The sequence below is a fragment of the Catharus ustulatus genome, chromosome 25 (genome assembly GCF_009819885.2).
Source record: "Catharus ustulatus isolate bCatUst1 chromosome 25, bCatUst1.pri.v2, whole genome shotgun sequence".
NCBI classification, from domain to species: Eukaryota; Metazoa; Chordata; class Aves; order Passeriformes; family Turdidae; genus Catharus; species Catharus ustulatus.
Window position 1 is genome coordinate 1916687 of NC_046245.1, and position 16028 is coordinate 1932714.

The 16028-nt window shown below is 43.4% G+C and overlaps 1 protein-coding gene across 2 annotated transcripts; it reads left to right on the forward strand.

The window, feature by feature from the left end:
* The first annotated feature begins 869 nt into the window (after window positions 1–869).
* Window positions 870–12112, forward strand: NUCKS1 (nuclear casein kinase and cyclin dependent kinase substrate 1). Of its 2 annotated transcripts, none has more exons than XM_033080432.1 (8): window positions 870–1147; window positions 8433–8482; window positions 9411–9516; window positions 9725–9780; window positions 10049–10201; window positions 10407–10559; window positions 10755–10904; window positions 11406–12112. In XM_033080432.1, exons 1-8 carry the CDS (start codon window positions 1131–1133, stop codon window positions 11603–11605), a joined length of 885 nt encoding a protein of 294 aa, XP_032936323.1. In that variant the 5' UTR covers window positions 870–1130; the 3' UTR covers window positions 11606–12112. The 2 variants fall into 2 exon arrangements, with proteins under 2 accessions (XP_032936323.1, XP_032936324.1); XM_033080433.2 differs by having other exon boundaries at window positions 1062–1147; window positions 10758–10904.
* The last annotated feature ends 3916 nt before the right edge of the window (window positions 12113–16028 follow it).

Below are 16028 nucleotides of genomic sequence, written 5' to 3' on the forward strand. Positions count from 1 at the left end.
TGAAATTATCCCCAAAATTGTGATTTTTCCCTCTAAATCTGACATTTTTCTATCATCCAACCATCTCCTTCGTGATCCCAATGGATAAAAATCAGATTTAAATGCAATTTTTACTGAAATGGAGGGATGAAACTCCAAAAAAATCAAAATACAAAGCAGAAGTGAGTTGTGGAGGCAGAAGCTGCCATTTTAATGACTTTATTTTATGGAATATTTTTAATTTTCCATGATTTATGCATCCCCTTTTTAACCAAAATGGAGATTTCTGGGGATTTAAAAGCGCAAAAAAAAAATTCCAAAATTTTCACAGGACTTTGCATGAATCGAGTGCTGACTGCACAGGGAGATTTGGCGGTGTTGGTGTCAAAATCCGAATTTTTGGGGCGTTTTTTCGTTATAAAAATTAACGGCGCCGAACCCGCGCCCGGGGCCGCGTTTTCCCTCCAAAACCGCGCCGGGCCCGCGCGGCGAATCTGCGCCTCGGGCCTTGAGGCCTCGCAGCACCCCAAAAAATGAACGGAGAAACGGGAAAAAATTCCAGCGTAGCGCCGGTACCGGGGGGACACAGCGGGCGCGGCGGGATGGGCGGGACGGGGCGCGGCGGAGCAGCGGCAGCGCCCGGAGCTTGTGGCGAATCTGCGGCCGCAGCTCCGCCGCGTGCGGGCCGCGCTGCCCGCCCTCTCCGCGGGGACAGTGGGCGGGCCCTGCGCGCCGTGATGGTTCGAACGAGCCAATGGGACGCGGGCTCTCGCGGCCTCCGACCAATCGGCGAGCGAGGGGGGCGTGGCCAGCGGGGTCGGCGGCACCGCCCCCCCCGCTCGCATCCTCTCGGCGGGGCGAGCGCGACCATTTTGCGGGGGGGAGCGGCGGGAGCGGGACCGGCACCGACACCGGGACCGCGGCGGGGGAATCGGGGAGCGACACCGGGATCGCGGCCGGGATCGGGATCGGGGAGCGGCACCGGGGGCGGCGGCGGCGCCTGACGGGGGAGCGGCGGCTCCGCAGGCGCGGCCTGAGGCGCTGGGCCCAGCGCTCCCGCTCGCTCCGGGCGGCCTCAGCGGCCCCGGCGGCCTCAGCCCGGTCCCCGCTCGCTCCGCGCCCAGCCCCGGCCTGCCCGAAGCGCGGCCAAGATGTCTCGGCCCGTCAGGTGAGTCCCGGCCGCGCCGCTCCCGCCGCTCCGCCGGGCCGGCCCCGCGCAGGGCAGGCCGCGCTCAGGCCGTGCGGATTTCTCCTCTATTTCCCCTTGTTTCCCCCCTGCTAACTTGGCACGGCCACCGCCAGCACCGCCGCATCTCCCCCCGCTCCTCTCCTCCGGCGCTGCCCCGCGCCCGCTGCCCCACATTTAATAACGGGGAGGGGAAAAAAGCGAATTTTACAGCGCCGCCGTGACCCACTTGGCGCAGGGCGGGCGCCGCCATCCGCGGCCTCCCCGTGCCGGGGCCCGGCGCGATCGGCGGGGCCGAGCCCCGAGCGCTGCCGGGGGAGGGAGGGGACGCGGGGCCGGCGCTGAGGGTCCGAGCCACGGGGGCTGTGCATGGGGCACGGGGGCTGTGCATGGGGAACCACGCGTAGGGGAGGAGCCGCCGGGAGCCGCCCCCTCACCGCCGCCCTCCCTGCTCCGCCCGGCCGCGCTCCGGGCTCGCCTTGCTGCCGCTCTTCTTTGCTCCTTGTTTTTTGGGTTTCTCAGCGTGTGGTTGGGGTGGGTTTGAGGATCTGTGGTGCCTGAGGGAAGGGTAGGGGTGGATGTTTGGGATGGGTTTTTTATGCCCGGAGGGGGTTAGGGCACCGCGCTGAGGATGTTACAGCACCGGGAGCGCTCCAGGGATGGGCAGGCTGGGATTTGGGGATGTGTGTCAATCCAGTGGGGTTTGGGGTGTTTGTGCAAAGCCAGGCTGGGATTTGGGGGGTGTGTGTCAATTCAGGCTGGGATTTGGGGGGTGTGTGTAAAGCCAGGCTGGGATTTTGGGGTGTTTGTGCCATGGCAGTGGGATTTTGGGGTGTTTGTGTCAATCCAGTGGGATTTTGGGGTGTTTGTGTCAATCCATTGGGATTTTGGGGTGTTTCTCCTAAACCAATCGGATTTTGGGTGTTTGTGCCAAGCCAGGCTGGGATTTGGGGTGTTTGTGCCAAAGCCATTGGGATTTTGGGGTGTTTGTGCCAAGCCAGTGTGATTTGGGGTGTTTGTGTCAATCTAGTGGGATTTTGGAGTGTTTGTCCTAAATCAGTGGGATTTGGGGTGTTTGTGCAATGCCAGGCTGGGATTTGGGGTGTTTGTGCCAATCCAGTGGGGTTTTGGGGTGTTTGTGTCAATCCAGTGGAATTTTGGGATGTGTGTGTCAATCCAGGCTGGGATTTTGGGGTGTTTGTGTCACTCCAGTGAGATTTGGAGTGTTTGTGTCAACCCAGTAGGATTTTGGGGTGTTTGTGCAAAGCCAATGGGATTTTGGGGGTGTTTGTGTCAATCCAGTGGAATTTTGGGGTGTTTGTGCAAAGCCAGGCTGGGATTTTGGGGTGTTTGTGTAAATCCATTGGAGTTTTGAGGTGTTTGTGCCAATCCAGTGGGATTTTGGGGGTGTTTGTGCCAACCCAGTGGGATTTTGGGGTGTTTGTGCAATGCCAGGCTGATTTTGGGGTGTTTGTGCCAATCCAGTAGCTGCACTGGTGATGCCTGGGAGTCCTTTCCAGCTCAGGATATTCTGTGCTTCCCTCCTGTCTCAAAGGTGTCTCTTTACCAAGTTCATTCAAGAATGAACTCGTGATTTTTGTTGTTTTTATAACAAATCTGGGAGCTTTCCCCCAGTGTTCTTTCAGTGCTCTGGAATTTCTTCATTCCCAAATAACTGGTTGTACTTTTATTCCCAGAGTGAGCCTGGTCTGGGATGTGAATGTTGGATATTTAATTTAACTTAAAAGTACAAATTAATTGTGTCTGTGATAAATCTATACATTTAGAGATGACAACATTTATATTTAAGTATTTAAGCAGAATTTAAAATATAAATGGAACCAGGAGTGCTTTGCTCAGTGATGGGTGATTTCCCAAATTATTGTTGGTCATCCCCCTGCCAGCTCTGGAGATTTGCTCTTTAAAAGCTTGCTGGAATTAAGTATTTTTTCAAGGATTAAAATAAATAATAATTAAAACAAACCACCTCTGTGCAGTCCTGCTGGCAGGAAAATGAAGCACCAAAGTCCAGCAGGTTGTTAGGAGCACAAAACCTCGTGGCAGGATAGATGCAGACCCTTATCTCCCTGGATTTAATAACCTTTGCAGGGAAAATAATGTAAATATTTAGTGCTGCTGCATGGTGTTGCTCTGCTAGCTAGAATCTGCCAAAAGATTGAAATCCATTAATAAATTAATGCTGCAGTCAAGTTTTTTTCTGCCTATTTTTGGTAAAATGGAAGCCTGGTGGAAGTTTCTCCATCAGAGGGAGATTTAGTGGTGGGGAGGTTTTTGTCTGGTCAGTGTTCTTTGGATTAATTTGTTATATCTGCTGAATATTTCTGTGAACTTCATAAATTCCATCCTCCACCCAAAGTTTTTATTCCACTTGTTGAGAAAATTGACCTGAGGTTGTTCAAGTCAGTTATTTCAAATTAAGCACCAATAAAATGCTGATATTTCCAGGGCCTGGCACTCCTGCACAATCCCATTTCTCCTGGTGGGCTTTGCAGAAAAAGGAAAAAAATTAAAGGATTCTGAACTTCTGCATCTCTTGGGTAACTCCTGAAGTTCTGCAGACAGAGCTGGGCCTGCCTGGAGGGATAAAAAAAATAAAATACCTTGAGCCACTGTTTTTTAAATATATATACAGCATTAATTAATGTGTTTTGAGTCAGATTTTTGGTTCTCACTGGTCACTTTTACTTGCTGCTCCTCTCCTGCAGGCTTTGAAAACTGAGATGTTGTGGAAATCCCAGGGGATTTTTTTGGTCATTCATTTTAAGCTTAAAACCAGTTAGGAATTTATCTCAGTGCTTACTTTCATTTTTTATTTTTAATAATTTATATATAATATAATAAATTTCTAATATATAAATATGTAATAAATTTAATTTTTTTAAAATCCCAGGAGTGGAAGGGTGAAATTTCACTTGCAGTAAAAAATACATCTATTAAATGTAAAATAAAAAAATAAAGTCTCAAATGTAACTTGTTGCCAGTGTTGTCAGTGGGCAATGTAAATTAGAAATATTGTGATTGTGGAAATGCTTCCATGGGATTAAATAAATAAAATAAAGTTAATTAAATAAATTAAGTAAATAAAATGGAGTGATGCTGTGTGAGATAGATGAGTAAAAAGAAGATTCTTGCTCTCTTTTAGTCTGAAGGGAGAAGGTGGAAGTACAAAAAAAATTCAAAATGCTTGGGTGGGGGAGTGAGCTGGGAGTTTGGGTTTGGTTCCTTCCTGCTCTGCATCATTTCTGTAGTAAAATCTCAATTATAATTAGAGTCAAATAGAGAAAAAGCACAAAACTGCTTTAATTCTTGCTGCAGAAATCATTTATTTAATTTATTTAATAATTTAATTTTAGTTCTATGGAGCTCCAAGATCCATGAAAATCCTGCAGGTGCCAAACTCTGAGTTTGGTTTGAGTGCCCTGTGCCACCTTCTGGGGATGTTTTTAATTCAATGTTCATGGAAAATCCAAATGCAGCCCTGCAGCTTTGCCTTGCACAGCTCTGAGAATCCTGCAGGAAACCTTGGGGCTGGAATTTGTGATTTCTGTGTGTAAAAAAGGCACCAAAAGTGTTTTTAATACCAATATTTCTGGGTAATATTGGTGTGGGAGGGGACACTTTGAGCTGAAAGTGAAACCTGAGTGCTGAGCTCACAGCTCTGAGGGGTTTGGTTATATTGGTGAAATAAAGTAAAAAAAAAACATTAAAAAAATCTCAATATCCATTGAATCTCCTTGCCTTTGCTCTGTTGGGTGAGGGTGGGTGCTTTTCAGTGCCTGGATTTCCAGCACTGCTTTTTAGGATTTTATTTTATTATTATATTACATGTTGTGGGATTTTTTGTCTTTAATTGTTGATTTTTATCTGTGTGTTTTAATGCCTGTACAATTACCTGGGATTCTGTGCATTCCCTTTAAAAAAACCCAAATTTTTTCCACCTTTTTTACATTTTTTGTAGGGCTGTGCTGATGTTGGGTTAAGGCTTTAGGGTTGATTTAAAACTTTTTAAAGGCTTTAGGGTTGGTTTAAAACCTTTTAAAGGCTTTAGAGTTGATTTAAAACTTTTTAAAGGTTTTAGGGTTGGTTTAAAACCTTTTAAAAGCTTTAGGGACTAAATTGAAGGTGAGGTGTGAGGATGAAATCCTTTCCTTTTTATGGGCATTGTCATCCTTTAAAATGTTGTTGTTGCTTTTCCTAATTGCAAAATTACACTTGGGCAGGAATCAAGAGCAGGTTGCAAGAATTATCTGTGCATTTCTGAGCTGTAGTTATTATATATTATAGTTATTATATTATTATTGTAGTTGTTATTTATATTAATTACTGGAGAATTCCTTTGAGTGCTTCCATCCTAACATGCTCATGAATTATTGTTTAATTAAAAATACTGGACTGACAGCTGTTTTAATAATTATTAATACTAATTATTGATTATTTAATTAATTTTATTTAATAATATTTTTAAAATAATGTGCTGTTCAACCTCTCTCTGAACTTTTTACCTGCACACTTCATGTTAATCTGAATTAACAAGGGAGTTCCCTCCAATCCCAGTTTAAATTTTAAACCAGACCCAGCCATGCCCATCCCAGCTGTCTTTTTATGCTCAGCCTGAGTGGATTTAACAGAGAATTTATTTTTCCCAAATAAAAATTGGCTCTTGAGTGCCCCCAGCAGCTCCCTTTGCACTCAGTGATCCTCCACAATGTTTTTATCACCTCGGTGTAGTAAACACTGAGTTGTTACTGCCCAGAGTTCTAAATAAAACCTGCCAGGGCTAAAAGAGGTGAGTGATGAGTCTGGAGTGAGGAGCAGCTCGGTTCTTTCTGTCCCTGAGCATTCCCAGCTTTTTCTTTTCTGTGATCTCAGTGCAGAGATTCCTTCTTCACCCCACCCTGCAAGATAAGATAGTGCCAGGGAGCAGCTTCACTTCGAAATGATTCAAAAATGGTTTGGAAACACTGATTTTAAATTGATTTATTTTTAATACAAATATCACTTTGTGCTCAACATGTGGAGAAAACTGAGCAGGGTTTAGTCCCTGCCTGAAAACCCAGGGGTGCTGCTTGGGGAAGGATTTTCTGTAGGGGCAGTGGTGTTGTTTTCTATAGGGGCAGTGGTTTTGTTTAAGGATATTTTCTATAGGGGCAGTGGGTTTTTTTTCTATAAGGTCAATGGTTTTATTTAAGGATATTTTCCATAGGGGCAGTGGTTTTGTTAAAGGATATTTTCTATAGGGACAGTGGTTTTATTTAAGAATGTTTTCTGTAGGGGCAGTGGTGTTGTTAAAGGATATTTTCTATAGGGGCATTGTTTTTGTTTAAGGATATTTTCTATAGGGACAGTAGTTCTGTTTTTCTATAAGGACAGTGGTTTTGTTTAAGGATGTTTTCTATAGGGACAATGATTTTGTTTTCCATAGGGGCAGTGGTTTTGTTAAAGGATATTTTCTATAGGGGCAGTGGTGTTGTTTTCTATAGGGACAGTGGTTTAATTTTCTGTAGGGGCAGTGGTTTTATTAAAGGATATTTTCTATAGGGGCAGTGGTTTTGTTTTCTATAGGGTCAATGGTTTTATTTAAGAATGTTTTCTATAGGAACAGTGATTTTGTTTAAGGATATTTTCCATGAGGACACTAGTTTAGTTTAAGGATGTTTCCTATAGGGTCAATGGTTTTATTTAAGGATGTTTTCCATAGGGACAGTGTTTTGTTTCCTATAGGGACCGTGATTTTGTTAAAGGATGTTCCCTATAGGGACAGTTTTTGTTGATGCTGTAGCTGCCACTGTCCCATTCCCAGTACCTGATTTAATTTCTGAAGGAAGCAAGGTGGGAAAATGGCCATTTCCATTTGGGAGCTCAGTGATGCCTAAGAATGTTTATATTTATATATATTTATTAATATTTATATATGTGGGAATTGTGCTTTTTTCACCCCTTTTCAGCTTTCACAGGGAAAAAAACCAATGCTTGATACATAAAATCAGACTTCTTATTTAATAATCTAATTATAAGTTCAATGAGATGGGTCAGGAGGCAACTTTGAGGAATTGGAACAGCAATGTCAATCAAAAATTGCCAATAATTGTGTCCCCAAACTGGAATTTGAGCACCCCCAGACTGGGAGGGGGTGACCCTGAGTGCTGGGCACTGCTGGATTTTGTTCCACTCACACTCCAGAGCTTGGCTGGGTTCAACCTGTCCAAATCATCTCCTTTCTTTGGCCTTTTTGGTATTTTTAGGGTGTTTTTTGAAGAGGTTTGGGTTGAAATAAAACAATTTTGTTCCTCCAAAAATTCATTCTGAAGGAATTCTGAAAGCCATGAATTAAGATATTTGTACAGGAGAGAAAGTTGATTTCAGCTGGGTCAGCAGTGCTGGCTTTGAGCTGACCAGATTTATTAATGAATTAATGATATGATAATTAATGAGCTGGCAGTTCCTGCTCAGTGGGAGCAGAAAGGATTTTTGGATGCAGTTTTGCAGCTGTAGAACTCACGTGGTGATTGCTGCAAAATCAGATTTCTCCTTGGCTTTGGGCCAGCAGGACTGAAAAAATTCCAGTGTGAGAATCTCTCATTTCTGGCACTCCTTGGTGAGGTGTTTGAGGCTTTATCAGCTGAAATTTAATTGAGTTTATTAATTAATGGCTGTGGTGATTCCCTCTGGCCTCTGTTTTCTAGAGCAGTTATCTTGTCAATAAAAGTTGGGATTTGATTGACCAACAATTCCATTTGGGAATCTGGATTTGATTTTGTTCAGAAAACTCCTGGAAACCCCAGTGAAAACTTAAAATACTTTAAAAACCAGAGATCATCAAAATAAAAACTGGAGGAACAGGTGAGAAACAGAAATTCCAAAAGGAGCAGCTCAGAGATGTCTGATCCATAATCTTTATTTATCAAAAAAAAATCCAGATTCTGAGTGTGCAATCCAGATTGTTATAAAACCTCCTCAGGAAAATGCTATTTATGCTTTAATACACTTAATATATTTAAATATATTTCCTATGCTTTAATACACTTAATATATTTAAATATATTTCTTATACTTTAATATACTTAATATATTTAAATATATTTCCTATACTTTGTGTTCACTTCTAACAGAGCTGGAGGTGGCTGAATGACCAAACTTTTCTTGTTTTTGGGTACAAATGCAGCACTGGAAGGAAGGATGTGGCACTTTTGTTCCTTCAAGCTCTGAAATGATGAATTCCTAATTTTTTTCTCCTTTTCTTGAACAGGAACAGGAAGGTGGTGGATTACTCCCAGTTTCAGGAATCAGATGATGCTGGTAAATGATTTTTTTTTAATTTTTTTTTTCTTAATTTCCTCATTATTACCATCCACATTCATTATTCTGCTTCTAATCCCATCCTCAAACTCTGCTCCCAAAGAGTTTCTGTTCTTCACAGCCTGAACTGTTAATAAATATTTGAAAATATAATGGTTCTCATCTGTTTTGTGTTAAACAAACAATGGAAATGTTCCTGTTTAGTGCTGGGATTGTTGCAGTGCCTCAGGCTCTTGGCAGCAATTCCCTCCTTGCTCTATGTTATGTTCTGGAGATGCCACCACAGAAAAAAAAAAACTGTTTTCTATTTATTTCAGGGCTCTAGTTGAGCCCAAATAATCAGGCATTTTAGGGGGGATTGCAGCTAAAAAATGGAATCTGTGTGAATTAACAAAATATTTATTACTGGATCACATTTTGAAAAAAAATGTAATCTCTGTGATCCCATTTCTAAAAAAAAAAATAAAACTTGTGAGAATTAACAGAAGATTTCTGGAATATGTTTTGAGTTCTTGGAAAATAAACTCAGTGCTGAAGCTGCACTGATAATTAAAATGAGACAAATATGCATAATTCTTAATTATAAAGCTTTTATTCTCAAAATAAGGTGTTGTGTAAGAACTGAGAGGATTTCTGCTGTAAACTCCTATTTAATGACAGCACAGTAAAAACTGTGTGCTGTTAGAATCATGTCCAGCTACACCTGGATGTGAATTTTTCATAGATTTATATAATAACAAAATGAAAAATGAGATCCTTGTGAGGCTGGCTGTGTTTCCTGGGTGAGATTTGACACAGAAAAGATAAAATCTGTGCTTTAAACCTGAGATTTTTTTTATTTCTTTGAAGCTTTGTGATGTTTTTGGTTTTGATGTGCATGCAATGATCAGTTTGAGGAGTGAGTTTGATCCCTTGTTGTCCTGCCCAGATGATGATTATGGAAGAGATTCAGGGCCCCCATCCAAGAAAATCCGCTCGTCTCCCCGAGAGGCCAAAAACAAGAGGAGATCTGGCAAGAACTCTCAGGAGGACAGGTAAAAAAAAAAACAAAACAAAAAAACCAGGGATCATTCCTCAGAGTGAGTGTGGGGAGCAGCATCCTCCAGGAGATTGGAGGTGGGATTGCAGAGAGATTGGGATCCAGGGCTGACACTGAGCAGGTTTGTGTGGATTTTCCACCCAAGAGTGACTGAAATCAAAGTTGAGACGAGCACTCAGACTTTCCCTTTCTCTCATTTGCAGTGAGGATTCAGAAGACAAAGATGTGAAGCCCAAGAAGGATGATTCACACTCAGCAGGTAACTGATTGCATTGTGGTTTAAATTCTTTAAATTCTCTTCACACCTGTGAGAGTTGCAGGAGGAGGATTTGAGACAAAAAAAGAAATAATTCTGATTTATTTTAAGTCCGATACTGCCTCTGATGCATTGGGATAATGTTTTTTTGTGTGTAACATCATGGTCCTATACAATTTATCTTCATAAGTGGATAGGTCTGTTGATCCCTTGCTTGCAGCTTTTATCCAGAGTGATACAAAAACTTCACCTTGGTTTTTTTCCCTTGCAGATGAAGATTTTGGCAGTGAAGACGACGACGTAGGAGCTGACGACGGCAAAGCCGACAGCGACTACGAGAGCTCTCAAAAAAGCAAAAAAGGAAAGAAAGCTAAACCAGACAAGAACAAGAGAGCAGCCTCCAAATCCAGGAAAAGGCCTGCAGGTAAAAAAAAAAATTAAAAAAACCCCAACAAGCAGTGGTTATTTTACAGTTTAAAATATTTGAGTGAGGAAGATGTTGAGTTGTTCTCACAGTAACTCAGTGTTTGAGTGTTTGAGCCCCTTCATGGACCCTGCCCCTGCTTTGCTGCTCGAGGCAGGAGCTCTGTGCCCTGAACTCATCCCAGTTTTGGGGCTTTTTGCTGCAGAGGACAGCGAGGATGAGAAGGAAGATCACAAAAACGTTCGTCAGCAGCGGCAGGCAGCGTCCAAAGCAGCCTCCAAACAGAGGGAGATGCTCATGGATGATGTGGGCAGTGAGGAGGAGGAGCAGGAGGATGATGAGGCACAGTTCCAGGAGAGTGAGTACAAAAAGGGACACTGAGGACAAAAATTGTGCTGTCCCTGTGGCCTTGCTGCTGTGAAATCCCAGTCAGATTTTGGATAAATGGAAGCTCACAAGGTCTCAGTCTGTGTCCATGATTTACTGGCAGATCTCAGCTGGATCTTTTCTCTTTTTTTCCCCCCAAAAAACTGAAATTTCCTTGTGCTTCCAGCAGATTCAGGAAGTGATGAAGACTTCCTCATGGAAGATGATGATGACAGTGACTATGGCAGTTCAAAAAAGAAAAATAAGAAGGTCTCCAAGAAATCCAAGCCAGAGAGGAAAGAAAAGAAAATGCCCAAGCCCAGGCTAAAGGCTACAGGTGAGTTTGTGCAGTGAAAGTTTCTCAGTTTAATTAAACCCAGCAGGGTTGGTGGAAGTCTTGGGGTCACAAAAATATTGAAGGGCCAAAATAATTTAAAGCAACAATGTGGAATAATGAGCTGGTTTAATTCTTCCTTAAGGGTTGAGTAAAAACTCAGAGTGTGGAAAACCTTCCCTGCTGAGGTGCTGCATCCTGACTTTGTGTCTCACAGCCCAATCTCACCAATTTGTGGCTTTGTTTGGGACTTGGTGATGCTGTCAGGGTGGGGGAAATGTGAACCTGAAGGAAATCTGAAATGATAACAGCACAAGAGCTGTGGCCATTGCTGCTGTCAAATCCAGCACTTGCAATTAAACTTTGAAACCTTGTGAGATTGTTCTTTGCTAATTGGGAGTGCTGAAACCACTGTGGGTGTGATCAGACTGCTGCTGAATGACTTGGAAATCCCATTTTCTGTGAGTTGTGCTGCTGAGTTTTACAAGGTTTTTCTTTTTGCAGTGACCCCCAGCCCAGTGAAAGGCAAAGGGAAGGCAGGTCGCCCCACAGCTTCCAAGGCAACAAAAGAAAAGACCCCATCCCCCAAAGAAGAGGATGAAGAGCCTGAAAGTCCCCCAGAAAAGAAAAAATCAGCCAGCCCTCCACCAGAAAAATCAGGGGATGAGGGGTCTGAAGATGAAGCACCCTCTGGTGAAGATTAAAATGGCAGTTGAGGAAAAAAATCTTTGTTTTAAAAAAAAAAAAAGAGGAAAAAAAAAAAAGAAAAAGGAAAAGAAAACAATACTTAGGGGTAGAACACGGTTTTGGCTGTGGCTTGACTCATGGGCTTTGAATGCTGTCTTTACTTTCAGCTGTTTAATACAGTGTATTCTTTTTTAATGAGAGGAAACCCTTCTACAGTCAGATTTTGATGTTCTCTGTTGGCCATTCCGTTCTCCCTCCCCTGCCAAATCTGAAAAGCCATTTGAGACAAAAATGACCAGACCATTCAATATTTTATTTTATTTTTCAAGGGATACTGCAGTTGTGAAGCAATAAGGTTTGAGACTGATCAGTGGAAACCATATTTACAAATCCTTAAGTAGAATAGATTTTTTCCCAGTGCTGGTAAGAGCTGTTTAAAACTATTATTTGGAATATATGGGGAAAAAAAAAATAATGTTTTGACAGACTTTGAGATGAGTTCAGTCTCAGCAGAATTGTAGTTGCAGTGGAGGAATCCTGTGTTCCTTGGATTCATGGAAAGCAATCAGGAAACTCAGAGATGCTCCAGTGGCTTTGGTTCCAAGAGCCTCCAGTCAGGATGGGAGATTTTGTCTGTGCTGGATAGAAAACTCTTCTGCTGTAGGCAAATTGCAGCCAAAATTCAGATACTCATCCCACATCCTTCCCCATCCATCCCTTATTTTATTCCTTCTGTAGAGGGACAAAACAGGGAAGTGAAATTGCAGAATCACTTGGAAAACTGCTTTCCATTGGCTATCATGGAAAATGTGGTTATTCATTTTTCCAAGGAGGAAACAAATTAATGGATAATGTAAAATGAAAATGAAATTTTGGGGTGGGGGGTGTCCTTTTGTGGGTGTCACAGAGGGTTCCTGTCGTGCTCTGGAGATCCCATGAGTCAGCCCTGAGTGTTTCTGTTCCCTCCCTGCACTTCCTGTGCCCCCCCTGCTCCCTGTGGGATCTGTAGGATCAGCTCCTCACCTGGGTGTGGGGTCTGTGGGGTTAGATCCTCACCTGGGTGTGGGGTCTGTGGGGTCAGCTCCTCACCTGGGTGTGGGGTCTGTGGGGTTAGATCCTCACCTTTCCTATGGGGTCTGTAGGATCAGCTCCTCACCTGGGTGTGGGGTCTGTGGGGTCAGCTCCTCACCTGGGTGTGGGGTCTGTGGGGTTAGATCCTCACCTTTCCTGTGGGATTTGTAGGATCAACTCCTCTCCTGGTGTAGGATCAGCTCCCCTCCTGGGTCTGGGGTCAGCTCCTCACCTTTCCTGTGAGGTCTGTAGGATCAGCTCCCCTTCTGTGTGTGGGGTCTGTGGGGTCAGCTCACCCTTCCTGTGGGATTTACTCAGTTCCCCTCCTGCCTGTAGGATCAGCTCCTCACCCTTCCTATGGGATTTGTAGGATCAGCTCCTCTCCCATCCTGTGGGATCAGCTCCTCTCCTGCCTGTGGGATTTACTCAATCCCCTCTTGTGTGTGAGATCTGTGGGATCAGCTCCCACCTCTGGCTGTGGGATTTTCTCAATCCCCTCATGGCTATGGGATCTGTAGAATCAGCTCCCCCCCTACTGTGGGATCTGTGGGATCAGCTTCCCTCTGCCTGTGGGATTTTCTCAATCCCCTCCTGGCTATGGGATGTGTAGGATCAGCTCCCACCCTGCCTGTGGGATTTTTTCAATCCCCCCCTTTCTGTGGGATCTGTAGGATCAGTTCCATCTCTCTCTATGGGATCTGTAGGATCAACTCCCATCTCTGTCTATGGGATCTGTAGGATCAGCCCCCCCTGTCTATGGGATCTGTAGGATCATCCCCCCCTGCAGGTGCCCTGTGGGTCAGTGTGGGGCCCTGCAGCTGGGAGCTCAGGCTGTCCCTGGCACAGCATTTTAATGTGGTTTTATCCAAGCTGCCAGATCCTTTCTTCCTTTATTTTTAATTTTCCAAACTTCACTAAACTCCCCAAACCTTTTCACCCCCTCAGAGTTTTCTGCCACATTTGTTGGTGGAAACATTGAAAACTGGACCTGCCATTTTTATTTTTATTTTTTCCTCAAACCCTCTGTGCTTGTGTGTGTTGCTCACATTCTCCTCCAGCTGACAAACTTTGCATCTTTCTTCTTTTTCTGCTTTTTATTTTTTTTTGTCACAGAAGCCCCCATTTTGTAACCAGCCTCTGGAAGGTAACATAAGGCAGCTAATTATTGAGTTGGGATTTCTGAGTCCTGCTTGGGATTTTGGAAAGTTCTTAGATGTGACACACTAAATAGGATCAGGTGGGGAATGGAATATTCCTGTCCTGTGTCATTCCCTAGGATTTTATTGAGGCTGGTCAATTCCTTTCCCTTAGAAAAATTCAGGTTTTCTAACATTCTTGACTCTCATGGAACTACTGTTGCAGTTACAATAAAAATGATGTTGTTTCATTGTAAATCTAATTTTTTAAATTTTATTTTTTTAACTGGTTTGATTTTTTTTTATTATTGTTTTTTTTCAGAACAGCTTCAGGCTGCAGGGAAATCCCAATCTTGAAAATGAAAACACAATCCCCTCTCTCCCACACCTCCTCCCACCTGGATTTCTGGGAGAGCAGAAATTCCCTCAACTTGTTGGGTAATTCTGGGAAAACACATTTTAAAAATCAGATATTTTGGGGGGGTGCAAATCTGATTCCCAGAGCTGTTCCCTGCAGCCCAGACTGGTTCAAACTCCATTGGGGTTTTTAGGTTTTTGGGGTTTTTTTTTGGTGTTTGGTTCTTGGATATTTTCTGAAATGTATTTGGTGGCTCTCACCTAAAATACATCTTTTTTTTAATCATGGTTAAGGGAAGTTCAGGCTGTAAACATCATTTTTCTGTTGTTTCAGATGCTTTTTGAATTGTTTTATCCTGGCAGTTTGGCCCTGGCTTTCCCAAAGCTGTTCTGCTTTCTCCCCCCTCCATTCCTGATTCCTCACAACCCAAACACTGAAAATCACATTTGGAGGATTTTGTAACTTTTTTCTAAACCTATTTTGATTGGTGCAAACACTAAACCCTAAAATCTCTGTCAGCAATACCCCAATTCCCCATTTTTTACAGACAGAAAATCATCACATCCCAGTGAATATTTTATTACTTTGATTATTTTTATTTTAACATCATTTTTCAACAGCAGCAGACTTCACCTTTTTTAAATACCCACTGGAATTAATTAGTGTTAAACTTTCTGGAAGGAAATACCTTTCTTTAGGAGCATGAAGAGATTTTTGGTGAAGCAGAAAATTTCATCCACAGGAGGAGGAGGCTTTGAAAAATTTTCTCTGTCCCACAACTGTAATTCTGGAGCTTTGCAGAGAGGTAAAATGGATTTATTCCAAAATTCACTCAGCCCTGCCCTGGTCTTGCTTTTAAAATGAATGCACAGCCCCACATCCAGCTCTGCTTTTGGGCCAAAATCCTGCCCTGAATTTTGCAAAATCCCTCCAAACTCTGCAATCCCAGCTGGGATTTGGTGCTGAGGGTGCTTGGGTTCAGTTCCAGGGGGCAGCAGGGGAATGATTCGAGTTAGGGGGGTCAGGAGGGGCAGCTGAGGAGCTTTGAATCCATTTTATTCATTTTATTTTATTCATTTTATTCATTTCTTCAGAGTGAGGGGAGAGAAGCAGCACCACAAATCTGGAATTCCTGGGGTGTCCTTTTTCCTTTTTTTTTCCCTCTTTTTTTTTTTTGCTTTATTTTTATTTTTTTTTGCTTTATTTTTATTTTTTTTTAATATTCCCTCCTCTGATGGTCACAAAGGTCCCAGAACCAGGTGAGGGAGGGAGGGAAGGAATCTGAACCATGCTGGAAGCTTCTGGAGCTGTAGAAAACTTGGTGCTTTGCTTTTTTTTTTGTCCTTTTTTTATGTCCAGTGTTTATTTTTCTAACAGATCCTAACATTGAACACGGTTCCCCAAAGCCACAAACCCATCCAGGAGTTTCCAGAATTCCCTCATGTGTTGGAGGGGGGAGGACGTGGAGCAGCTTTGAGGGATTCTGTCAGGGAATTGCTGGTGGAATTTAGGATGTGGGAGTTTGGTGGGGAGGTTGTTTCACTTCTGTAGCTGGAAATGATAAATTCTGTGAGCATCTGAATTTTAGGAGGATTTTTAAATCCCAAATGCTGATGGAATGAAGCGACACTAACCCTTTGTTCTGTCCAGGAGGATTTTTGGGGTTTTTTTATTTTTATTTTTATTTTTTTGAGCCCATCAGAGCAGGGAGAGCTGACAGTGCCCTTCAGAGCCCTCCCCAAGCCCAGCCCAGCTCTACATCCAACCCCAGCCTTCCCATTGAGTTGTGAATGTTCGATGGAATTTCCTGACGCGGCCGTGGATGTTTGTGGGGTGTCCCCACTGCCAGCCCCAGCATGCTCGGTGTGACTGCAA